Raw genomic sequence first — 27,779 nt, forward strand, 5'->3', positions numbered from 1 at the left:
TGATGTGTCTGTGTGTGTGTGTGTGTGTGTGTGTGTGTGTGTGTGTGCACTGTAAACCAGCTTACACACCAAAGGTTTTGGGTTGTACGACATGACAAAAGTGACGGGACAGCAGTGTATATCCATGAAGTGCTTCTACAGGGGACAGCTTGGGAATGCCTACATCTGTGTAAGTTGCGAGGTGTTATCTTAGAAATGCATCTAGCTAGAATTGTCTCTGAAAGAAGTGACTCTGGATGTACCGTTTTTTTATTTTGCACTATAATGCGCACATAAAATCCTTTAATTTTCCCAAAAATGCGCCTTATGTATGAATTATTCACAGTCAGGTTGTAAGAAGCAGTAAAGCCAGCCAGTAAAGCAGTGTTATACAGGAGTTTTAGTTTAGTTCTCCAGCACAGAGACTGGAGCAGCATTAGCATTAGCCGCTAACTATGCTAAGTGATAGCTCTTTTGCGGTTCAGAGGTGAGTATAATCGCCCTGTACACACGTTTACTGTGTTAAAACAAGCTATGCGGGATGAAATTAGCGACTAGCTAATATTGCCCTGGCTTCCCGGAACACTCAGGGTTCTTCAGTGTAGCTCTGTCGGGCGACATTCCCACTACAGCTAGCGGTTAAGTGCTAATGCTAATCCTGCTGCACCAGCCTTAGTGGAAATCTGGAAATAAAGGTTACTGTAAATAAACGGAAGCGCTTAATTTACCCAAATAAATTTTTTTTAAGTATTACAGTTTTGTTTACTTAGATTTAGCTTTACTAAATTAAGTTACCTCCCCACCACCACCTAGCAGGTGACCTGTTGAATTAGATGGAAAACATGGCAACACCCCTGTTTTAATAGTGTCGCATAGTGCGGATTATAATCCAGTGCGCCTTATGTATGAAAATAGACCAGGAAAATAGACGTTTTTTTATTGATAGTGAGCATTATAGTGCGAAAAATATGGAAATCACATCTACATTCAATGATGGAGACCCCAAACACACACCCCAGTACAGGTCAGTACTGTGAGTACAGTGAATCTGCGCATATCTGTTTCTGTTTACATTAGCTTAGCTTTTTCAGAATGAGCCTGAAACATGAATACTCTCATATTACAGAACAAATTAGTGCTGTGATTTTTTTAATCTTCATGTTATTCAGCAGTATACTTGTTAGTTCTCAATTTTAACCTGTGTTTTGATGTTATTTACGATGTACGATTGCCTCTACTGTGCTAGCATGTTAATTTTAGCGTTTTTGAGTGGCATAGCATTTCTGTGTGGACAAAGAATTTTTAAAAAATGCAGAAAAAAGCAAATTTTTAACAATAACCAGATTTGTGTGGATGGGGTAAGAAATTACTGAGCAACTTCATACAGTTCGAGGCTAGTTAGCACTGTGCAAATCAGTGTGTTTTAAGTTTTAATTGCTTGTTAGCTGCATTAGCCTCGTAGCTCCAGTGCTAAAAAAAAAAAAAAAGCCAAATATCAGACATGGAAACAGTTCTTACTAAAACAATATGTTTGGGTTCAGAGGGGGGAAACTGTGTATATTTGAAATTTGGAATGTAATTTTTTTAACTACATTATGGAGCTTAAAATGTGACATAAGCAGTGTTGGGCACGTTACTTTGAAAAAGTAATTAGTTATAGTTACTCGTTACTTCTCCAAAAAAGTAACTGAGTTACTAACGGAGTTACTCCACTATAAAAGTAATTAGTTACCAGTAAAAGTAACTATCGCGTTACTTTTTATTATTCGCCCATCAAAAAAAGGAAATCAATTATGCATTTACTATTATTATTAGAAAAATAACAAAAAATAACAAACGAAAATAAACCCAAAATGTTGACAAAAATATAATCTAACGAATTTCAAAAAAATAAAACGAAATTCTCCACACAACCAAAGAAAATTACTAAAACTTGTAATACTGAAAAAAGCGGAAAAACGCGGATGAAATTTAACAAACCAAGCCACACTCAAAAGAAATATGTATATATAAAACAAAATAATGGACAAAAACAGCAATTTAATGCCCGTTAAAATGGTATTAATATAACAGCTTCACCAAAAGAGAATAGAGCTTAGATCATGCCCAAAAAATCCGACCCAGCCGGAGCCCGTGCACATTCTGCCCAAGCCCGAACCATAAACTGTCATTATGAGCCTGACCCGATCCGCCCCATAAACTGTCTGTTTTCGGGCTGATTGAGCGAAATATAATCAGAATTATGTTAATTAACACTGTAACATAGAAGCATAGAACTATTATTTAATTTAAATGATTTTTAAGAACAGCTACACACAATGCTGCAAGTCAAACGCGGAGGCGTTCACGTGCGCCCAGAGCTACGTGATTACAGTTTTCATTTTTATTATAGTTTAATTTAATTTTGTTTTTATTTTTTCTGTTCATTTTAGGGTGGGCTTGCTAGCGCGAGCGCTTTACACAAGAACTAACGGACCACGAGTGCCGCGGGCTCGGCACAACAACTCCCGCTGTACAACTCCGCTGTACAACAGCGCTTATAAATAAATTAAACACAAAAATGAGGGTATTCTATCAGTAATTTCAGTTCGTTTTAGTTAGTTTTATAAACACAAAATACAGTTCGAGATAGTTATGTTTTTCCTTTTAATTACCGTTTTTATTAGATTCAGTTAACACAAATGTTTTTCACTTTCAATTTTCGCTATTTCGTTCGCTTTAGTGAACAATAATAATTGGTTACTTAGCAACATTGTGATTATCACACCAGAGCTTTATATAAAATAAAAATAGGAGCGCGATTTCGGGTCGGTCCTCAGGTCAGGTGGGATTCGGGCAGAGAATCTAAGCTCTAAAATAGAAAGCAGCAGCACCACAAAAACCGGAGCAGCTAAAAAGAGCTTAACGTCCTTAATTCGGAACTTGGGTTGTCCACGGCAATCACTGAATTGATTAGAGCACGCAAATCGTCACAATTGTGCCTCACTTCACCACGCCAAACCACAGGCACAGCGGCCAGAAGCTCAAGTTCACCGGACAGAGGAGGGGTTAACCAGGGCAAAGCGAAATAAAAAAAAAAGTTCATAGAGCTGCTAAAGTAACGTGCAGTAACGGGGTGTCGGAAATGGTAACGGCGTTATAGTTACAGTCATAGTAATTAGTTAGATTACTCGTTACTGAAAAAAAGTAACGGCGTTAGTAACGCCGTTAGTTTTAACGCCGTTACTCCCAACACTGGACATAAGTATCTAATTTTGTATATTTTAACCACATTTACCGGGTATTTAATACATTTTAAATATACAGATTTGAATTTTTTAGAAAGTGGTTAGACTTGAGGGGTGAATTTGCTAATTTTTTTAATTACAATTGCAGATTTGTTCAGATTCACTCAAGTAACTGACATGAATGTGAGTGAGACAGCTCTTTGATTGGTGGCTGTGATATGGCACTGTTATTGATAAAACAATGAGTTAAATTACCATAAAAAGGTTTACTTTTCCTGGAAAGCCCAGCTCTCTGAACCAGAAAGATTTGAATTCTTGAATTTTGAAAAAAAAAAAAAAAAAAAAAAACTATGTATATAGGATTTTTCAATAGTGAATTCTAAACCAGGCCAGCCAAGTTCAAAACCACCAGAAGTAGATAAAATGTTAATTGATGAATAATATCATATTTTAATTACATACATGCAATGTAAACATAACTCAAAAATACACATTTTGATTTAAATTTTGCAGGGGTATTAAAAGTTTAAAGCTATAAACTGCAGCATCAGCTACACACACTAGGGCTGCGTGGGCATGAAAGAGAGCTCTGGGTGTGTCTGCGGCCTCAGAAACCCTCTGAATCCAACAGAGAGAGAGAGAGAGAGAGAGAGAGAGAGAGAGAGAGAAATGTGGTCTCCCTCAGGGCGTCTGAGTCGTGTCCAGAGTGGAGCTGTTGTTACTCTGAATAGCTGGACAGTGTGGGGTGTTTAAGTTGGACGCAGTCAGAAGAGGAAGAGGAGGAAGAGAGAGAAAAAGGCAGAAAGAAGAAAGAAGGAGCCTCACTGAGAGGAAGTCATAGAGAGACAGAGAGAGAGAGACAGAGAGAGAGAGAGCTTCATTGTGAGTGTGGTGTTGAATCTGATCTCATACTGAGAGAGAACAGAGGAGTCTTCATCTATCTGATGTGTCTCTATATAAACTAATCAGCAGCTCTGGACTCTGAGCTGACAGCTAAACCGTCTGTTTCTGAGGCTCTGTGATGGACACTATAGTGGAAACTCTGTGGTGCACTCTTTGCACTGTACCTCGCAAGTTGTTTAAACTAAATAAATGAAGTCTGTTTTATATAAAACTGGATATTCAGACATGAAACAAGTTCTGACTAAAACACTATGTTTGGGTTTAGAGCAGGGGTGTCCAAACTACGGCCCGCGGGGTAAGCAGGTTTCTATAATGTGAGATTCAAAGTTTGAACGCTAGGTGTCAGAAACGGGCCAAAGAGTCTAAAAGTGGAGAGAGTGCGCATTTCTAGCGCAGAAACGGGGCAAAAGAGGCTAAAAGCGGAGAGAGTGTGCATTTCTAGCGCAGAAAAACTGGGCAAAAGAGTCTGAAAGTGCAGAGGTTGCGCATTTCTAGCACAGAAAAACGGGCCAAAGAGTCTAAAAGTTGCTGTAATTAAGAAGTTTAATATTAAGAGACATCATGAAATTAAACATCAATTTGAAAAATCTTATTTTACACAACACTGTCAAAGATAAAGACAGTAAGTCAAGTAAAATGGTGTGTAAATGAAATAATCAGAATAAAGTATTATTTAAAGTGGTATATTTTTTTATTTGTTTTATTACAGAGTGTGGCCCGTAACTTCAAATATATTTCTCCTTCTGGCCCTCAACAAAAAAAGAGAGGATGGAAACTGTGTGCATTTGAAATTGGAATTAACTATTGTTTTAACCGTATTATAGAGCTTAAAGTGTGACATGGAGGTGGAGAATTTGCTGATTTAAAAAATAACAACTTGTTGTTTTGTTTAGAGTGAATTCACAGTCATGATTGCAAGTGAGACAACTCTTTGTTTGCTGGCTGTGACATGTGACACTGTTATAAATAAAACAATGGGTTTAACTACTCTGACAACGTTTACTTTTCCTGGGAAACTCAGATCTCGAATAAATAGTTTTTTCAAATTATTCAAGTAGCTTATTCAGGATTATATTGGGTGGTGGTCACTCTGGGGTTTTTTCAGTGTCTTTCTAGTCTGAGTGTGTAGATCCAGTTTCTGCAGGTCCAGCTCAGACTCTGATCATACAGCATGATCACATCGCCACACAAACACACACACACACACACACAAACAGATGTCAAAAACATCCGTTCAATACAGCTCCATCACAACTACTCCCATCCAGTACACTGAATGCTTTGAGAAAGTTTTAGACTGGCCATATGAAATATATGTGTGTGTGTGTGTTAGAATTTGGAGCCACATAGGATTTGTGCGTTGTGCTGCAATCTCAGGGTCACTTAGAGGTCACTGAGGTCAGGTAAGGTCAGGGACCGGTCACGGATCACACTGCAATCTGCAAACTAATTATTGCAGGCCTTCAGTGTTACGCTGAAAGATGCAGCCTGTTACACACACACACACACACACACACACACACACACACATTCCTCTGTGTACTTCTTGTGTTCTGTCTTTTCTCAGAAGCTCCACTGGTCAGATCGGGTCCGGGTCATTCTTTCACAATCATCGTTTCTCAACAAGTCAATAAGAATTCACTGACTTTATAACTCATAACACTGCTGGCTTACAGATATTGTAATATGTGTTTGTGTATAGATATAGTATGGACACCCCTGATCATTTTCATGATGTGCCATTTATAAATCACAGCAATTTCAGGTAAATATGTATGATATAGCAGATGAACACAGTGATATTTGAGAAGTGAGAAGTGAAGTGAAGTTTATAGGATTTACAGAAAGTGTGCAATAATACTTTAAACTAAATTAGACAGGTGCATAAATTTGGGAAGCCCAACAGAAAAATTACATCAATATTTATTAGATCCTCCTTTTGCAGAAATAACAGCCTCTAAACCCTTCCTATAGCTTCCAATGAGAGTCTGGCTTCTGGTTGAAGGTATTTTAGATCATTATTCTTTACAAAAGATCTCCAGTTCAGTCAGGTTTGATGGTTTCTGATTATGGACAACCTGCTTTAAATCACACCACAGAATTTTTATAATATTCAGGTCTGAGGACTGAGATGATCATTCCAGAATATTGTACTTGTTCTTCTGCATGAATGCTTTAGTAGATTTAGAGCAGTGTTTAGGGTCGTTGTCTTGTTGAAGTATCCAGCCCTGGCATAACTTTAACTTTGTCACTGATTCTTGAACATTGTTCTTAAGAATCTGCTGCTATTGACTGGAATTCATGTGCCCCCTGTATTTTACCAAGTGTTTGTCTTGCTGTGTTCTTTTTCTGCCCTGCATACCGTCCTCCAAATAACTCAATTTTAGTTTCATCAGTCCACATCACCTTATTCCAAAATGAAGCTGGCTTGTACAAATGTGCTTAACATACCTAAAGCAGCTCTTTTTGTGGCGTGTGCAGCAAGATTGAAGGTGTTTAGAGCTGGTCTGTGGGTTGATTATGACTGTTCTCACCATACTTCTCCGCTTCTTATCTGGGATTTTTCTTGTTCTGCCACTTCAGGCCTTAACTAGAACTGTGCCTAAGGTCTTCCATTTCCTCATTATGTTCCTCACATAGACTGTATATAGCTGGACAGAGCATCGTCTCTCAAAAGTGAAGCCACCGCAGGTCGGGCGCCCCCTGCTGTTCGGTTTCAGAAAGCCGTGTAACCCCACCCATTCCCAATGGCAAAACAGACAACATTCAATCACGTTTTTTTCTAATATACTGTAATTCTACCTCTTTATTTAAATGCAACAGCTAGTGTAACCTCTGCTTATATTGTTAAATTTTTATATCCCCACAGAATTCGTTTTTTAAAACGTTATTCAGCTCTATTCAAAAAAGGTGTGGTTATTGTAAAAGGGCTGGTTATGGGCGGGACCAATAACAGAACGTCAGCTCCGCCCCGCTCTGCAGTCTGTGACCACGAGGCAGCCCTAAGGGGCGGGGTTATTTAAATGAGTAGGCTGGTCTCCACAGTCTTTCTCCCTCCTCTGGTCTCTACTGCGCAGAATCGGGTCTCAGGATTGCCAACATGGAGGAAGATTTTGGCTTCATTTTCATTGAATGAATGGGAACGGAGACACGGCGTCCATCTTTTTTTACAGTCTCTGGTTCCTCACAGTTGAAACTGACAGCTGAAATCTCTTAGATAGCTTTTTGAATCCTTCCTCTAAACCATGATATTAACCAATCTTTGTTTTTTGTAATGATGAATGCAGTAAAGTCAGGTGACTCTTATCTGTCAGCAGATGAAGAGATTTTAAAATGGTTCTATAGTGTTTTTTTTGTGTCACTGCTGAGAACCTTCTGTGGAACCTTTTAGTTTAGTTCTCCGCTTCCTTTTTTCTTTTCCCCCACTTCACTGAGAAACTCATATGTCAGTCTTGTTCTGCTAACTCTCTGATTGGTTGGTGCCCTTTGATGTAGCCCCGCCCCCTGTCTGGAGAGCGGTGCTGCAGTTGCTCTCTTGCGTGCATCAGTGCTTTCTCAGAGGGCTCGTGAGGAAACTCCACACACCACACTGGACTGTAGCATCAAACTCCAGCGCGAGGACGGGCTTAACTGAGGAGTCCTCGAGGCTGTGCTGTCTGTCTGTCTGTCTGTCCGGTGAGTTTCTGGCCGTTGTGGATAATATAGGTCTTAAAATATTTAAATACAACTTAGAGTTTGCATGCAGATAAAAGTTTAGTGCATGTGAATCTGAATTTACATCTGAATTTACATCTCATGACTCTGCACTGATTGCTGGACTCTGTTAGAGATTGAGTTCATGCATGCATGTTTATACACAGTATTCATTTTGTGCATTTGATTTTGTCTATTATATTTGTTTTGGTCTATTATATTTTATAGAATATACAGCTCTGGAAAAAAAAACAAGAGATCAATTAAAAAAGATTTTACCGAATTGAAGACCTCTAGAATATAATCAAGAGGCAGATAGATGATCACAAGCCATCAAACCAAACTAAACTGCTTGGATTTTTGCACCAGGAGTGGCATAAAGTTATCCAAAAGCAGTGTGTAAGACTGGTGGAGGAGAACAGGCCAGGATGCATGAAAACTGTGATTAAAAACCAGGGTTATTCCACCAAATATTGATTTCTAAACTCTTAAAACTTTATGAATATGAACTTGTTGTCTTTGCATTATTTGAGGTCTGAAAGCTCTGCATCTTTTTTGTTATTTCAGCCATTTCTCATTTTCTGAAAATAAATGCTTTAAATGACAATATTTTTATTTGTAATTTGGGAGAAATGTTGTCTGTAGTTTATAGAATAAAACAACAATGTTCATTTCACTCAAACATAAACCTATAAATAGCAAAATCAGAAAAACTGATTCAGAAACTGAAGTTTCCAGAACTGTATATTAAAACACAATATATATATTATCTTGGCAAGAACTTTGTGATATGATATGTATTATGATACAGGGCTTATCATTATATTTATTGCAGTATATTGTAAAACTGTAAGCAAGGTGATATAATGCAATTTTAGACTGTCATAGTATTAAAAAACAAACTAAAAGTTTACTTTTCAAGCTATTTTTAACAGTGGGATCTGAAGACAGAATACAACACTACTATCTAGAGGGCGGGGCTTAAACCCAACACTAAATTAACCATTGACTGACAGCAATCTATACATGTACACTAATAATAAAGGTTTTTGCTCACAAAAACACCAACAATCTCAAAGTTAAACAAAAATTACAGTAAAAAAAACAGAACATATTTATCTTATGACAGAAGTTAAGACATTGTGAGCAAGTTTAAAAAACCCAGGTTTGGTTCCCAGAGAGCACATAGGATTGCACACTGATTACCAAACCAGCTGCTGATATAATTAGAACTATCAATAATACATAGATGTAAAAATCACCGTTTTTAATTTGAATTATATTTGTATTTATTCTAATATTAGTATTTTACTTAGTAAATCTTTATAGTTTTCAAAGAGAACTAAAACGTACATAATACATTGTATATTTTACCACCACACTCTTATAAACTTCAGCTCAGAGACTCTCAGTAAAATTCACCTCAGAGGCTCTTAGGACAATTTCATCACCTGTCTCCATCACTCAAGACCAGAGCATACAGTGACAAGCATAACTCATTCTGATGCCATCTGCTTAGAGCTAAAACTTTCTGGAAAAACATCTTCGTTCAAATCTGCAGCATATTGTTGAAAAAACGAACAATCAATCGATTAATTAGGAATTAGCAGATTAATACATAATAAAAAATAATTGTTAGCTGGAAATAAAAAGGTAAAAAGAGCTTCACTTCATGTGAAGCATTATATAATTTATATATTTCTTTAAAAAGAGAAACACTTACTTACATTCCATTCATAAACTCTTTCAAGCTTTAACTATAGCAACCCTGTTATCATTTCTTTAATAGTCTATATTTTAATAAAAATGAAGAACAACAAAAGAGAAAGAATACTATTATGCCAGAAAACCATGGGGCCCTAATGTACACCCTGTGCAAGCCCCGTCATTTGTTGCTATCTTACACCCTGTCAACAGTCTATTTACATGCTTTGCTCCCGTGGCATTAAAAACACTGATGGGCGTGGTGGTCTGGAAGAGGTGTATTTAGGTTAATTTCTGACATGTTTCTATTTTTGTGGCGGGAAATACAGGTGCACCACTGACTGATTTAAACCCTGACAACAGTCAACAGTCAGCTGCCCAGTCCTATCTTAGCCATGCAGGAGCGCCGTGCACACTAACAAATAACATCACTTAATTGAGCTGCTGGCGTACCTAGCGTACTCAGTATTTTCTGCTAAGAAGCACAAAAGCGCCACGCTGCTAAGATATCAACATGCCAATGTCAGAGAGCAACTCTGAAAACTGGAGACTGACAACTGGCACACTGACTGGTTTATTTCATGTTACGCCCAAAACACAACCGGGATTAAATAAGAGAATTATTTCATGCCTTTTGCATGTTTCGAGCTTCACAAGGCATATTTTTAGAGGCCTCTTGATACCAAAGACACACAGAGAGCAATTGACCGGTGTGTTAATATAGATCGCTAAAACAGGACCCAAGTGTTTTGTTTCTTTAAGATCAGACACTGATCTAATTCTGTAGGACAAAAGAGATGAGTTGTAGCAGGATGAGCTGTCACTGTCTCCCCTCTGTGAATGAAAAGCTTTCAGTTCTGCCGGGAATTAAACATTTCCAAACGTCTGCATTTCAGCTGTGTTAAAGACATAAAAACTGCTTTGTAGTCAGTGGCATGTCTGATCTGGAGTCAGTGTTCCATATTTAGAAAAGTGCATTTATTGCATTCTTCTCAGAATAAGATTGTAGATCTGTGATCAGTTAAGGTCCACTGAATTCAAGTAGACTAAAGATCTAAAGTCAGTAGTGTAATCAATCTAGAGTTATTGATTTTACTTATCCACAGCCAGTAGTGTAATCGATCTAAAGTCAGTAGTGTAACCAATCTAGTAATTGATGTCACTAATCCACAGCCAGTAGCATAACCGATCTAAATTCATTAGTGTAACCAATCTAGAGTTATTGATTTTACTAATCCACAGCCAGTAGTGTAATTGATCTAAAGTCATTACTGCAACCAATCTAGTAATTGATGTCACTAATACACAGCCAGTGGTATAACTGATCTATAGTCATTACTGCAACCAATCTAGAGTCATTGATGTTACTAATCCACAGCCAGTAGTGTAATCGATCTAAAGTCATTAGTGTAACCAATCTAGACATTGATGTCACTAATCCACAGCCAGCAGTGTAATCGATCTAAAGTTATTGGTGTAACCAATCTAGTCACTAATGTCAATAAAACAAAGCCAGTAGTGTAATCGATCTAAAGTCAGTAGTGTAACCAATCTAGTCATTGATGTCACTAATCCACAGCCAGAAGTGTAATCGGTCTAAAGTCAGTAGTGTAACCAATCTAGTCATTGATGTCACTAAACCACAGCCAGTAGTATAACCGATCTAAAGTCAGTAGTGTAACCAATCTAGAGTCATTGATGTCACTAATCCACAGCTAGTAGTGTAATCGATCTAAAGTCTTTAGTGTAACCAATCTAGTCATTCATGTCATTAATCCACTGCCAGTAGTGTAACCAATCTAAAGTCAGTAGTGTAACCAATCTAAAGTCGTTGATGTCACTAATCCACAGCCAGTAGTGTAATCAATCTAAAGTCATCACTGCAACCAATCTAGATTCATTGATGTCACTAATCCACAGCCAGTAGTGTAACCAATCTAAAGTCATTAGTGTAACCAATCTAAAGTCGTTGATGTCACTTATCCACTGCCAGTGGTATAACTGATCTATAGTCATTACTGCAACCAATCTAGAGTCATTAATGTCGCTAATCCACAGGCAGTAGTGTAATCGATATAAAGTCAGTAATGTAACCAATCTAGTCATAGATATCACTAATCCACAGCCAGTAGTGTAATCGATCTAAAGTCAGTAGTGTAACCAGTCTAGAGTCATTAATGTCGCTAATCCACAGGCAGTAGTGTAATCGATATAAAGTCAGTAGTGACTTTATTCACAGTGAATGTGAACCAGACTGATTCACACACACACACACACACACACACACACACACACACACACACACACACACACTCAGGGCTGTGCCACGTTGCATGTTGGTGTATTTTGAATTGAACGAGGCAAGAAACCACCCACAAACCCACACAGTGCTGGCACTGCCACTGCTGAAAAACTGGTGCTGCCAGAACTCATTTCATTACTCTAAACTCACCTCAGACCCAACTCAAACTCACCTCAGACTCAAACTCAAACTCACCTCAGACTCAACTCAAACTCACATCAGACCCAACTCAAACTCACCTCAGACCCAACTCAAACTCACCTCAGACTCAACTCAAACTCACATCAGACCCAACTCAAACTCACCTCAGACTCAAACTCACATCAGACCCAACTCAAACTCACCTCAGACTCAACTCAAACTCACATCAGACCCAACTCAAACTCACATCAGACCCAACTCAAACTCACCTCAGACCCAACTCAAACTCACATCAGACCCAACTCAAACTCACATCAGACCCAACTCAAACTCACCTCAGACTCAACTCAAACTCACATCAGACCCAATTCAAACTCACATCAGACCCAACTCAAACTCACCTCAGACTCAACTCAAACTCACATCAGACCCAACTCAAACTCACATCAGACCCAACTCAAACTCACCTCAGACTCAACTCAAACTCACATCAGACCCAACTCAAACTCACATCAGACCCAACTCAAACTCACCTCAGACTCAAATCAAACGACAAAGTAAAGTTAGAAACTGTATCAGACACTGTTATCTTTTATTAATGTATGTTACTAGATATAATTACTTTAAACAAATAACACCACATAGAAATGAATTAAACAAATGATATTTTCACAGTAATGGCTTGGTTTAATCAAATTACTGTACACTCATCTGGACACCCCTACTTATTTAAAGTTAAATTTATTTATTTTTACATTGTAGATTAATATCTACACAACTATGGAGGATCACATGTGGAATTACGTAATAACCAGTGTATCCTCCATAATCACCCATTCTAAAACTGTACCGGTTTGGGTTAAGTTTGGCACGAGTTTGGGATGAGTTTGGGGTGGGTTTAGGATTAGTTTGGGGTTGGTTTGGGATGAGGTTAGGGTTGGTTTGGGATGAGTTTGAAGTGGGTTTAGGATACGTTTCGAGTTAGTTTGGCATGAGTTTGGGGTTAGTTTGGAATGAGTTTGGCATGAGTTTCGGGTTAGTTTTGGGTAAGTTTGGCATGAGTTTGGGGTTAGTTTGGGATTAGTTTGTGGTGAGTTTGGGGTTAGTTTGGGATGAGTATAGAATGAGTTTGGTGTGAGTTTGGGGTTAAGTTTGGAGTTAGTTTGGGGTGGGTTTGGGATGAGTTTGGAGCTAGTTTGTCATGAGTTTGGGGTGGGTTTGGGATGAGTTTGGAGCTAGTTTGGCATGAGTTTGGGGTGGGTTTGGGATGAATATGGAATGAGTTTGGTGTGAGTTTGGGGTTAAGTTTGGCATGAGTTTGGAGTTAGTTTGGGGTGGGTTTGGGATGAGTTTGGAGCTAGTTTGGCATGAGTTTGGAGTTAGTATAGGGTGGGTTTGGGATGAGTTTGAAGCTAGTTTGGCATGAGTTTGGGGTTAGTTTGGGATGAGTATGGAATGAGTTTGGGATGAGTTTAGAGCTAGTTTGGCATGAGTTTGGAGTTAGTTTGGGGTGGGTTTGGGATGAGTTTGAAGCTGGTTTGGCATGAGTTTGGGGTTAGTTTGGGATGAGTATGGAATGAGTTTGGTGTGAGTTTGGGGTTAAGTTTGGGATGAGTTTGGAGCTAGTTTGGCATGAGTTTGGAGTTAGTTTGGGGTGGGTTTGGGATGAGTTTGGAGCTAGTTTGGGGTGGGTTTGGGATGAGTTTGGAGCTAGTTTGGCATGAGTTTGGAGTTAGTTTGGGGTGGGTTTGGGATGAGTTTGAAGCTAGTTTGGCATGAGTTTGGGGTTAGTTTGGGATGAGTATGGAATGAGTTTGGTGTGAGCTAAAAATAAATAGAGAGAAATTAAATGTGTTAGACACATTTGGTTCTGTATAATGGAAGTTACAGTGGTGGCCCTTAGCATCTCTTGGTCTCTCTTTCTCTCTCTCTTACGCACATGTTGTTCCCATTACTCTCTCGCTCAGTTTCCGTGCCTGAAGGAGGGAAGCGTTTCTGATGTTTTTGTTTGCGGATGTGTTTACAGACACACACCGCAGGTATGGCCAAACCCAGCATGTAGTGGAGCTCCCTCAGACTACAGTGTGTTTACTCTGAGTGTGTGTGTCTAATCATTCAGGAAAAGTAGCCTCATATGGTCACTCTGTAAATACAGCAGTGCTGGTAGCATCATGTGTTGGGGGATTTTTTGCTCAGATCTGATTTGACTATCTTGACGGTCCACATTTACAAATGTAAGTGATCTGTATCTGTTTGTAATGTGAACGAATCAGTCCCTGAACTGCCTTACATGCGCACATTGATAAATGTATAAACTTCTTTATAAATTTTTTATACGAATGCCTTCTTTACCAACAACAAAAAAACGTCATATTTGAGAGATGACTTGTAGCTTTATAAAGGGAATGAGTTAGCAGCTCATATGTGGAGCATCTTTTGCTGGAGTGGAGAAACAGTAAACAGCTGGTCTGAAGTTCATGCTCAGGTCGAGGAGGTGGAAAAAGGTCAGGCGGTTTGCTTTTGCTGTTTTTGCAGCTATAGCTGCACAGCTGCACCAAGAGATGCGTGGGTAAGAGAGAGAAGCAAGCGAAAAACAAAAAAAGACGCATTAATCCTGACCGTCAAAATTTTACCGTCCACATTCATGTCGCATGTCCATGGATTGGATACGTATCCGATTTAGGGCCACATATGAAAGTGACTGAGATTTGATAAAAAAATATAAGATTTGTCACGTTTACACAGCAATTATAAAAATCCATTTTGAGCCACATTGAGCAAAAAATAAGATTTGAAAAGCCATAGAGCATACAGGGTAAAATTCAAGCAGCATTGGTGCAGATTTTGTGTAATGCCTAGCCCACTCTACGGGATAATAGGGTCAATTTATGATTATTATTATTTTTTAAAAGGCCAAATGTACAGTGTTCATATATATAATATAATCATTAATAATATAATATAATAATATTATAATTATAATTATATTATAATAATTATAATTATATTAGAATAATATAAAATAATAATAATATAATAATAATATAATATAATATAATATACGATAATATAATCATTCAAAAAAATGTTTAACCTGGTCTTTTAAAAGTCCCTGTACTGTGTGCATTAGTTTAGTGCTTTGTTTAGTGCTGAATACTTTGGGAAGCTGCCATCACTGCACTCCTCTAAACCCTTCTCCTTCATTACCTCTTCATTACCTTTAGGAGTGTGTCACAGTTGGACACGAGACGCCGGCTGACGGGACTGTAAGAGGATTGGAAGAGTCTGACAGAGCGACTGAACGACAGAGACAACGAGAGAGAGGGAGAGAGAGGGAGAGAAGGAGAAAGAATAATCTGGCTAATCCAGAACAGGCCAATCCCGGCGGAACTCCTCTCCCACGTCCGCGGTGCAACACAGACAACAAAGCGGCGGGGATTACGTCCAGCCTTGACTGGAGAAAACACCCCCACACAGTCACACTGTGGAGTCCAGACTGTTCTCTTCACAGCCTCGGACACTGCGGAGCACTGACGCCTGGAAACGCTCTGCAGAAACCAGAAGAATCAGAGCTCTGTGGGAGAGAGAAAGAGGGAGCACTGAGAGACAGAACACAGAAGTCCAGGCAATAAAAGAGGATCTCCAGAGGAGATGAGATGTTTCTGCAGCTGGAGACTGAGGACATAACCAGCGCTGACACGCTACTCACTCACTCGTTCACTCCGGGATGGTTTACTTTGTGTAGAAGCAATCAAGAACTTCCTGTCTGTGCTGAGAACTGTGGACCAGTTATTCAAGTGGTAATGCGCCAGTAGATAAACTGGTGTATAAATGTGGATGTGGTTAGTGTGGGCGAATATTAAGAATTCTATGGCTCTATGTTCTATGGATCAGTCTATAATTCTATAATTCTTACTACTACTAGTAGCATAGCCTTACAGTTGGGTAGTTCCACATTTAATCTGAACTCTTTTATCTATTTATGGGGTTTGAATCTTTCACTTATTCATTTAATGAACCAAAAGAAATGGTTCAGCTTCAGCTGTTTGGGCTGGATGATAAGCACTAGTTGCAAAGTAGGTTCCAAAAAATATAAATAATCTATATTGAATAATATTGAAAAAGCAAGGAAAGGGTCAAATTATATTCTTTAGGGCGTTTGTTTACTTCAGGTGGTTTTAGTGGTTAAAGTGTTTAAAGAATAGATGCTGCTGGTATTTTAGGGGCTGTCTTAATTTTTTTTTTGACCAGATGGACGGAAGTCTTAGTGATGTCTAGAGATTGAAGGTGGGGGATAGATCAATCAGCAGGACTGTTCACAGGCAGACTGTGAAGAAGTGTTTAAAATCCATGGGAATCCTATTAAACTTCCTTAACAGGTTATTTATAGGCTTAGAGTGACTGTGGCGATCTCACTGGGGCACGACCCAAACAACCCAACAGTGTTCTAGAAGGTGAATTTCACCCAGCAGACCACAAACCAGAACTGTCCAGCTGTGCCTGAGCTGTAGATGTTCAGAAGATTTACTAGATTTACTACTCTTTAAATATTTACACCGGTGAGCTGTAAACACTGTGTAAAGTGATTAGTGTCTGGGTTGTCTATAGCAGTTAGAAAGTTGCTGTGAAGGTCTGGGTGAAGCCAATTGCTTGCTTGACCCCAAATAGTACGTTTTTGGTTGAGTTGCTAGGTTGTTAGATTCTCTTTTTTCTAACAGAAGGTGAACTTTAAGGCTTTAGGATTTTGATTAAGAATAAGAGAGAGTGTAGGTAGGTGGTGGGCAGGTGGTAGTTTAGTGGGGTTTAGTAAATGATTAGGTCTCTAAATTGCGATTCCAATCCAGCCTTCTAATTTTATCATGCTAGTTTGCTAACAGTTCTGCCTCACTTGTTTATCTGACTTCTCAAACTAGTTCAACAAGTGGTCAACCACTATTTGGTCTACCCATTGGGATTCCTCTAGACCTTGTTGGTGTTTTTAAATTCTGCTTACAGTTGACTCTTATTGGTCTCATTACAAGACTTCCTACACTAGTTCGCACTTTTCTACAGAGGTTTCTGACTGGTCTATAGTCACGCCCATTCTGCTGCCATTCAACAACAGTCAGCAAGATGGCGCAGACATCTGGGTGATGCACCCCTGCTTGCCTAATTCCAAACATCTTGTAGGCTATGGAATCATGTTACAGATGATGTAGATGCAAGAGAGGCATGAGTCGTTCTCCAGAGTTAGAAAAGTCAAAAAGTGGGGTGTAGATTGGGGTTGTGATTGGTGATAGCAGGTGTAGGACCTTGGTGCAGCATTTCAGGCTGCTTTCCAAAGAAAAAAAGTTGTCTGCGTAGGTTTGCGAGCTCAAGCTCACATCTGTTCTGGTGAGGATTCCTGAGTGCAGCTGGATTTGATGGACTCTCCAGTCTCCAGTTTTTTAGAGTTTCCTCAAATAACTAGATGTTTAAATCAGGAAAGTAAGAAGGAGCTTAGCTCAAATATTTGTGAAGAAGCTCATTGCTGGATACTGCATCACTAGAAGACCTTCCAAATACTTGAATCTGCAGTCAGTACACATTGTGGATTTTGGCTTGCTCCATTTGTCACCTGTGGATCCAGTGCTGATGGACAGATGAAGATTTGATCAGTGTGTAATATGAGATGAGTCTACAATATCTTTAACCAATTTACTTACATCTACTCATTGACGTCTCAGGAGACTTGATCCACGTTGGCTCTCTCAAGAGGAGAAAACAAAGCATTTGCTGTTCTCTTCATTTGTTTTGACCAATGGATTTTGGTTGGATTTTGTGATGGCACCTCTTAAAAGAATTGAGAAGACTCTAATGCGAGTTTGACAAACTTCTCAGCTAATTCTTCTTAGCATATCTGGATTATCAAATACCCATTCACAAACAACTCACGATCCTGCTGCTCTTTTTTTCTTTGGCTCTTGGAATTAAACGGATTTTGGCAGGATTCTAGAGATCCGGACCTTAAAAGCATCTAATTCTCTGTCAACATGAGTCTGGGCAAGCTGCCGGGGATTAAAGGCCTGGTGTCGACGTCTCACAGCAGGCGGCGCATTAAGACCGAACTTTCAACCGACATGATCAGCATGCCGCTGGGGGACTTCCGCCACACCATGCACGTCGGCCGCGGGGGTGACGTCTTTGGAGACACGTCGTTCCTCAGCGAGCATGGAGGCAAAGGAAGCGCCCAGGAGAGTCCCGACTCTAAGCCGGCGAGGTTTTTCTCCCGTACGCTGCGGCACGTCAGGAGAACCCCCCAGCCCCGGCTCAGAGTGGACTGCAGAGAGTTCTCCTCCCCACCACCACCCGTTTCCCCCATCATTAAAAACGCCATCTCGCTGCCCCAACTCAACCTGGCGAACGGCAGCCTGGAGGGGGCGCTGCTTCCCACCTCCGCCAGCTGCCTGGAGCAGCCACTCTACTCTTACGGTAAGACCTGAATGAACACACACATAGCGCTTTTTAATAAAAAGAGCTCTAGATCTTGAACCAGTTCCGTTCTGACTTATAAGAACCACGGTGCTTTTCAGCAAACCGGACCGCGTTTCCACCAGTTTTAGTGGAACCATCAAAATGCCACATTAGTAAATGTACTGGCACTATTGGCTGATGTGGACGGAGTCGGAGAGCCAGCGTTGCACTGGTCCGCTGCTGTGGCCGAATTTAGCGCCCCAGTCATCTGGTTAGCTGACCTACTGCCCAGCACGCTGTCCAGCACATCATAAAACATCGTTACACTCCCCTGCCCAGCTCCACTCCATTTCTAAGCTTTTTTAGCTTGTTTCCCAGCAGGCACAAGACGCCACGTTGACGTCATAAAGACATTGGACTAAAACGTTGGCCAGACGGTGTATATTTTAGTTGGAAATGAAAATCGGGTTGACGTCAAAACCCATCCCCCAAACCCGTCATCAAGATGCAACGTTGGGCAGACAGAGTTGAATTAATTAGAGTGAATTAGAGTTGTTTAATCAGATATCATTTAAAATTAATTTCAAGCTCAAATGTTACAGATATTTAGTTGTAGTTTGAATGAAAATTGGTTTGATGCCAAATCCTGAAATTGCCTTGACATCAAGCTCCAACCATAGACAGATGTTGAATTTAGGTTTAAAATCAAAGTCAAGGGTCTGTCAAAAAATTATCTAATTTAAGATGGAAATAAAAAAAAAATGTATCCATCAAAACCGGACATTAGCAGTCAGTTTTCTAAAAATCCATATTAAAAATGCGACATTTTAGGCAAAAATTGGATTGTCAATATCAGATCAAAGTTATTCATTTTTAAGAACAGTTAAAATTTACCAATGTGTGGATTAAATGGCTAATACAACAACAGGATCTGAAAACCGTTTTATTGAAATGTTAAATAATGTGCTTACCTTGTTTTTGAAGCGGTATATTCACAAAATAATATTAATCCAATAGTACTTAATGCAGAACTCCACCAATAACAGGAACTCCATTAACTCCACAACATTTCTCCCAAATCACAAATAAAAATATTGTCATTTAGAGCATTTATTTGCAGAAAATGAGAAATGGCTTAAATAACAAAAAAAGCAGAGCTTTCAGACCTTAAATAATGCAAAGATCAGTTCAGAAATCAATATTTGGTGGAATAACCCTGGTTTTTAATCACAGTTTTCATGCATATTGGCATCTTTTCTCCTTACACACTGCTTTTGGATAACACTACTGGTGCAGAAAATTAAGCAGCAGTTCAGTTTGGTTTGATGGCTTGTGATCAGCCATCTTCCTCTTGATTATATTCCAGAGGTTTTCAGTTTAGTAAAATCAAAGAAACTCATACTTTTTAAGTGATCTGTTATCTTTTTCCAGAGCTTAATGTCAAGCTGACATTAAGATTCCGACGTTTACCAGACGTTAAGTTTTGGTTATCATACCTTACAACAAAATGTCTGTATTTTACATCAATTTGACGTAGGGATGAGATGTTTATGTGATGTTGGATTTTGTTGACAACGTCTAATGATGTTAGAACGTCACGTCAAACTGACAAAAAGATTCTGACGTTTACCAGACGTTGGGTTTTGGTCACTATACCTTTCAACAAATGTAGGTATTTTACGTCAATTTGACGTAGGATGAGATGTTTGGAGGACGTTGGATTTTGGTTACTTAACATTACGTCAAAAACAACTAAATACCAATGTCATATGTCGTCCCTATTCTACGTCAATTTGACGTTAGTATTAGACGTTATCTTGAATTTGATTCTTTGTCAACTGACGTCATGACCAACATTTAACCAGAAATTCACGTCGATTGACGTTGGTGGCCAGCTGGGTTATCACTTGCTCTTTCATGCGAACATATCCTACCTGAGATAAATTCTCCTCTAGATCACTGTTTCTCCTTCCTAGTTCTCCCTTCAAGTTTATCCTGAAACTCTGGAAAACACTAAATCCAGAGTAAATACTGTGTTTCCTCAGCAGACCACTGTGCATTCTTAGTCACGCCCACAGATGTCGTCACTGTTCATGCTGAGGAACCTAGTATTCTTTGGTTCCCGCTGCAAACAAACCATCTTGGTTCCGGAACCAACATTTGTTGGTGGAAACACGGCAAACCAGTTCAAAATTAGGTTCACAAACCAGAAACATGCTGGTTCCACATCGATGGAAAAGCGCTGACACTGACTCAAATTGAATGTACTGAATGTGTGTGTAGTGTGTGCTACCACCATGCTGTTTACTACTTGTGACAGGAAAGGAAGGAATAACGGTGACACACACACACATCCAATAAACACTTTGCCTGTTTTAGAGTCATCTAGAGTCACCAAGACAACAAACGAGCACACACACACAAGCACATCGAGTAGACAGGCCTGGCATCCCTACACTGTGACCGATTAAAAGGGCACTTGAATGTGTGTGTGTGTGTGTGTACAGTATTCTCTGTAGGAATTCTCTGTGTGGAATTTCCCCCTGTCCCTGGAGCGCTTACCCAACGCTGAAAGAATTTATCCAGAAAAAGAGAGAAGAGAGTTTAGAATGGGCACAGTGTGTGTGACTCGTCCAAATCAGTGTGATATATACTCTCTCATTCAGACTGAATACCCCCCCCCCCCCCCGTCTCTCTCTCTCTCTCTCTCTCCCTCACTCTTTTTTTTCCTTCTCTCTCTCTCTATGACTCTAGCGCTCTCTGACTCTCTCTTTATTCTTTTCTCTCTCTCGTTCTCTAACTCCATCTCTCTGTCTCTTATTCTTTAATTCTCTCTTTCTCTCCATTGCTGTCTCTCTCTTTTTCCTTTCGTCTTTTCTCTCTCTCTGATTGCCTGTCTCTCTCTTTCTCTCTCTCATTCTCTCTGACTCTTTACCTCTACCTCCTTCTTTTCTCTCTCTCTGTTTCTGACTCTCACTCTCTCTTTTTTCCTTTTTTCCCTTGCCTTCTGTCTCTGACTTATGACGACATTTTAGGGCCACTCTTTAAAAAAATAAATAAAAACAGTTTGCTTTGAGAATAAAGTTTTGTAATATTACAAGATTAAAGTCATAATATTATTATTTATTCTCTATTCTTTCTGTCTCCCTTTCTCTCTGATTGGCATGCTCATTTTCTCTCTATCTCTCTTTCAGTCTCTCTCTGATTGTCATGCTTCTTTTCTCTCCATCTCTTTTAGTCTCTTTCTCTCTGGTTGTCATTCTCTTTCTCAAATTCAAATTCAAATTCAAAGTTGCTTTATTAGCATGACAAATTTTCACATTTGTATTGCCAAAGCTATGATTAACAAATATATATATATTCCTGACAAAATTTAACATAAGATAACTGTACAGGTAAATTTGAACACAAGTTTAAGTAAACAATTAAATTAATTATTATAAGAAAAAGAAAAAAAAAACAAAAAAAAAACATATGATTTATAATAAAGAGTAATAGAGCTTGTAGTTCTGTACAGCAGTGTATCTGTGGTCACTCTGATTGTCATTCTCTTTCTCTCTATCTCTCTTTCAGTCTCTTTCTCTCTGATTGTCATTCTCTTTCTCTCTATCTCTCTTTCAGTCTCTCTCTCTCTGATTGTCATTCTCTTTCTCTCTATCTCTCTTTCAGTCTCTCTCTCTTTGATTGTCATTCTCTTTCTCTCTATAGATATCTTTCTCTGATCGTCATGCTCCTTTTCTCTATCTCTCTTTCAGTCTCTTTCTCTCTGATTGTCATTCTCCTTTTCTCTCTATCTCTCTTTCAGTCTCTCTGATTGTCATGCTCCTTATCTCTATCTCTCTTTTTCAGTCTCTCTTTGATTGTCATGCTTTTTTCTCTTTGTCTCTTTCAGTGTCTTTCTCTCTCTCTGATTGTCATTCTCTTTCTGTCTACCTTTCTTTCAGTCTCTCTCTGATTGTCATGCTCATTTTCTCTCTATCTCTCTTTCAGTCTCTCTCTGATTGTCATGCTCATTTTCTCTCTATCTCTCTTTCAGTCTCTCTCTCTGATTGTCATTCTCTTTCTCTCTATCTCTCTTTCAGTCTCTCTCTCTGATTGTCATTCTCTTTCTCTCTATCTCTCTTTCAGTCTCTCTCTCTTTGATTGTCATTCTCTTTCTCTCTATATATATCTCTCTGATTGTCATGCTCATTTTCTCTCTATCTCTCTTTCAGTCTCTCGGATTGTCATGCTCCTTTTCTCTCTATCTCTCTTTCAGTCTCTTTCTCTCTGATTGTCATTCTCCTTTTCTCTCTATCTCTCTTTCAGTCTCTCTGATTGTCATGCTCCTTATCTCTATCTCTCTTTTTCAGTCTCTCTTTGATTGTCATGCTTTTTTCTCTTTGTCTCTTTCAGTGTCTTTCTCTCTCTCTGATTGTCATTCTCTTTCTGTCTACCTTTCTTTCAGTCTCTCTCTGATTGTCATGCTCATTTGCTCTCTATCTCTCTTTCAGTCTCTCTCTGATTGTCATTCTCTTTCTCTCTATCTCTCTTTCAGTCTCTTTCTCTCTGATTGTCATTCTCTTTCTCTCTATCTCTCTTTCAGTCTCTCTCTCTGATTGTCATTCTCTTTCTCTCTATCTCTCTTTCAGTCTCTCTCTCTTTGATTGTCATTCTCTTTCTCTCTATATATATCTCTCTGATTGTCATGCTCATTTTCTCTCTATCTCTCTTTCAGTCTCTCTGATTGTCATGCTCATTTTCTCTCTATTTCAGTCTCTCGGATTGTCATGCTCCTTTTCTCTCTATCTCTCTTTCAGTCTCTCGGATTGTCATGCTCCTTTTCTCTCTATCTCTCTTTCAGTCTCTCTCTGATTGTCATGCTCATTTTCTCTCCATCTCTCTTTCAGTCTCTCTGATTGTCATGCTCATTTTCTGTCCATCTCTCTTTCAGTCTCTCTGATTGTCATGCTCATTTTCTCTCTATCTCTCTTTCAGTCTCTCTGATTGTCATGCTCATTTTCTCTCTATCTCTCTTTCAGTCTCTCTGATTGTCATGCTCCTTCTCTCTCTATTTCTCTCTGATTGTCATGCTCCTTATCTCTATCTCTCTCTTTCAGTCTCTCTTTGATTGTCATGCTTTTTTATCTTTATGTCTCTTTCAGTGTCTTTCTCTCTCTCTGATTGTCATTCTCTTTCTCTCTATCTCTCGTTCAGTCTCTCTCTGGTTGTCATGCTCCTCTTCTCTCTTTCTCTCTCGCGCTTTCTAGTCATTTCTGATGATGTGTTAACGCTGCTCTCTTGTGGAACTCTGATGAACTGTGACTCACTAACATCAGACTTCCTGAACGCTTTTCTCACGTTAATATATAATAATTTAATCTGTTTATGCGCCTGGTGTACAAAATCCATTATGCTAGTTTTATGTTCTCACTTGGTTTTAACATTAAATTAGGAAAAATCATCAAATGTATTTAGAATATTTGAATATTTAATTAGTACTGAGAGTACTGTTCTGGTATTACTAGAGAGGGATTCTATATCCCTGCATGTCATGTCATTCAATAAATTATAAAAAGTTATTAAATTAAAATTTATTATAGTAGGGTTAAAGTAAATAGTATAGGAAAACCTAGTATTGTATAAGCGTTCTTGTGCATGTATTTATTAATATATTAATTACATCATGGGACTACAATAATTTATATACTAAGCATGTTATTGCTGAAAAGTGATGTCATTTTACAAGAATCATTTAAAAGCTTAAAAATGCCAGATATTTCATAAAATTATGCTAAATTATATTAGAAGATTGGCCAGAATATTTTGCAAATGAATGGAAAAAGCACAAAACACATCCATCAAAATGACAACACAGGCTCTGCCAATACAGAAACGCACTGGTACAATCACGGTAGTTACAGTTAACAAACAAAACTTCCTTTTTCACTAATATTTCTCTGTACACACAACAAATTCAGAGATGTTACTACAGACGTAGACATAATTTTGTTGTGTTGTGACTCATTTCTGTTTCTGTTGTGACTGTATTTGCAGTGCGTTTCTGTATTTGCAGAATGTCTTGGCCACCTTAGAAGTGAATTAAATGGGAATTATCAACATTATTAAAATAACACTAACATTTAGTTTTTGGGTAAAAATGACATATTGTGAAAATAGTATATGTTTTACATAAATGGTCCACTCTGAACTGCAGGCAGTTGTAAAAATGTATAACTCAGTACTGACTTATCCAGTTATGACACTACGCTTGCCCTTTCGTTTTCATTCGTGTTCTGGATAAAAGGTCACGTATTGTATAATCATGGATGAGTCAGTTCACAGAAAGTTCATCCAGGACTACTGTTAGCTAATGCTGCTTTAGCTTAGCCCAGGGGTGTCCAAACTTTTTTTGTTGGGGGCCAGAAGGAAAAATATATTTGAAGTCACAGGCCACAGACTCTGTAATAAAACAAATAATTAAATATATCACTTTAAATAATACTTTTTTTCCCTGATTATTTCATTTACACATCATTTTACTTGACTTACTATCTTTATCTTTGACAGTGTTGTGTAAACTTAGATTTTTCAAATGTTTAATTTCGTGATGTCTCTTAATATTAAACTCCTTAATTATGGGAACTTTTACACTCTTTGGCCCGTTTTCTGCTATAGAAATGCGCACTCTCTCCGCTTTTAGACTCTTTGCCCCGTTTTTCTGCGCTAGAAATGCGCACCCTCTCCGCTTTTAGACTCTTCCCCGTTTTTCTGTGCTAGAAATGCACACCCTCTCCGCTTTTAGACTCTTCCCCGTTTTTCTGCGCTAGAAATGCACACTCTCTCCGCTTTTAGACTCTTTGCCCCGTTTTTCTGCGCTAGAAATGCGCACTCTCTCCGCTTTTAGACTCTTCCCCGTTTTTCTGCGCTAGAAATGCACACTCTCTCCGCTTTTAGACTCTTTGCCCCGTTTTTCTGCGCTAGAAATGCACACCCTCTCCGCTTTTACACTCTTTTGCCCCGTTTTTCTGCGCTAGAACTTCACTCTCTCCGCTTTTAGACTCTTTGGCCCGTTTTTCTGAGCTAGAAATGCACACTCTCTCCTCTTTTAGACTCTTTTGCCCCCCGGAATATACAAAATATATATAAATATAATATATAAAAATCTATTGATGGAATAACCTGGTCTATATTCAGTATATTCAGGTAGTCAGCTGACCTCATTCTTTCAGCAACCCCACATCATTTACTTAGTTCTATCCAGATGGGGACTTTTTTTTGGCCAGGCAGTGTTTTATTTAGTTGCAGTAGTATACCCTTGAAATGTATTTAAAATAATCCAATGTATTGTCATATTGCTAAGAATATATTTTTTGTGATATTATTTTATGGTCGTATTGCCCAGTCTTAGAGGGCAGTGTGCCAGAGCCAGTTTTAGGGAAGGACTTCTCTTGCTAAAGGAAAATATGAAAGTGTTACAGTAAGAGAAGTTGGGATTACAGTTTTTAGACTGGCATCAGTTCACATCACATCACATCATATTTTTTGGTGATTTGCTTGTAAGTATAATTGACATGTTTAATATGTAAGTCATGCACTGTAAGAAGAACACACAACAAGCTGTTACATTTCCAAAGACTGAACTTCTGGTTATACCAGCAAAACCATCTTTTCAACACAACTTCTCTATAAGCATCGACTCTCTCTCTCTCTCTCTCTCAATGGTGGAACAAAGTACCTTCCACTACCAGATCAGGAGAATCTCTCACTATCTTAAATAAACTCCTGAAGACAGAGCTCTTCAATGAGCACTTACTCTCCTAACACCTCTAACTACTTCTAACCCCATTTCCTTCTTCCTCTATCCCATTATTTCCCTTCAACCTCCTTTAGGCCCTATCTAAAGATGTTTTATCTTAAACTTCTTACAAAATTACTTTTGTACTTGATTATTGTAAGTTGCTTTGGACAAAAGCATCTGCCAAATGTAATGTAATGTAATATTCTAGTTTTTACTGTTGCTCTTTAACACTAGGTCAAACCGTTGAGTTACCTGATGCAGATCACATGACTCTTCCAGACTCTTCACTCTTTACTATAAATATCTTTCTTAAAATCACTTCTATTATAATTTACGCATTTTTGTTTTCTCCTTTAGGTGTTCAGTCGGGTTTCGTCACACTGCCTCGTCTGTCCCGTCTCGACAGGAACTCAACAGAATCATCCCCTCCTCAGTCTCAGCAACGCAGAACCTCAGAACCAGACCCAGACCCCTTCTCCACGCTCCACCGGTCCGACTCGCTCACCTCCTTCACTGTGGACCTTGGACCCTCCCTCATGACCGAGCTCCTGGGCCTCATCCACAGCTCCAGCAGCCACCAGGTGGCGTCACAGGATCTAGAGGATGAAGAGGAAGAGGAGGAGCCAAGCTCATTATTTGAGATGGCGGTAGAGAGTCCATGTTTGAGCAGTAGGGGGCGTTCCAGCAGTCCGGACTGGACCCAGCCGGACACTGAGATGGTTGAAAACGAGGACTCTGATAAACGACTGACGCCGGACGCGTCCATGTGGTCCCCAGTGAGGGTGGAGCCGACAATGGAGGCGGAAAGGTTCCAGCAGGCAGCTGACGTCCTGTCACGCCATTACGGAGGGGGTGGAGTCGTAAAGGAGCGTCGGAAGGCACCGTTTGCTTTTCCTGAGGAAGAGGAGGAGATCAAAGTTTAAGAGCTTAAATGTGAAACTGTTCAATTAATCAGAAAAAGCAATCAGAAGAAAAGCCAGTGCATGTTTGGTGTTTGAAGTTTACTTCTTTAGTTTATTGCTAGAGCTACAAGGTCAAGGAATGCTAAGTATTGGAAGCTGATATCAAACTGCAAATTAGCATGACGTGCATGCCTTCAGGTGCTTTCATACCTGGTTTGTTTGGTCTGGACTAAAATAACAGGGGTGAAAATCAATCAATCATTCAACCTTCATGTCCACTCTGTAATTTATTATGTACTTTTTTTCAATGCAGCCAAGCCTTTACAAAATTAAAGGGACTGAAAAATATGTTTAAATTATAAAAACAAGCAAACAATATGAGATCTTATTAAAAAGAGATAAAATAATTCAGAATAAATAAAATATGCAGACAGGCTAAAATGTAAAGCAATAAAACTTTGCTAGTATTGACCCACGCCCTTGACTCAGCAGAGAAGAAGAAAAGAGGGGGAGCGAACTCAGAGAATTTGGGGTGGAGGTCGGGGCAGCTTCGCTGTAAAGCGTGAAGCCGAAGCCCCCCCTCATATAAAGAGAAACATGAGAAAAAATAATAAAATTAAAGAAGGAGGAAGATGGGGAGGAGGTGGGTGTGAGGTTGTTCAACGAGCAGGTAGAGAGGAAGTGGCGGTTTAAATAGGGAAGGAAGTGGAGGAGTG

The 27,779-nt window shown here is 39.1% G+C and overlaps 1 protein-coding gene across 2 annotated transcripts; it reads left to right on the forward strand.

Moving 5' to 3' along the window:
* On the forward strand, window positions 1-27,779 carry LOC125780394 (cdc42 effector protein 1-like). Of its 2 annotated transcripts, XM_049473484.1 has the most exons (4): window positions 1-169; window positions 7,605-7,784; window positions 15,174-18,399; window positions 26,519-27,779. In XM_049473484.1, the coding sequence occupies exons 3-4, from the start codon at window positions 17,961-17,963 to the stop codon at window positions 27,082-27,084; spliced, it is 1,005 nt and encodes a 334-aa protein (XP_049329441.1). In that variant the 5' UTR covers window positions 1-169; window positions 7,605-7,784; window positions 15,174-17,960; the 3' UTR covers window positions 27,085-27,779. The 2 variants fall into 2 exon arrangements, with proteins under 2 accessions (XP_049329441.1, XP_049329442.1); XM_049473485.1 differs by lacking the exon at window positions 7,605-7,784.

The sequence above is a fragment of the Astyanax mexicanus genome, unplaced genomic scaffold (assembly GCF_023375975.1).
Source record: "Astyanax mexicanus isolate ESR-SI-001 unplaced genomic scaffold, AstMex3_surface scaffold_38, whole genome shotgun sequence".
NCBI classification, from domain to species: domain Eukaryota; kingdom Metazoa; phylum Chordata; class Actinopteri; order Characiformes; family Acestrorhamphidae; genus Astyanax; species Astyanax mexicanus.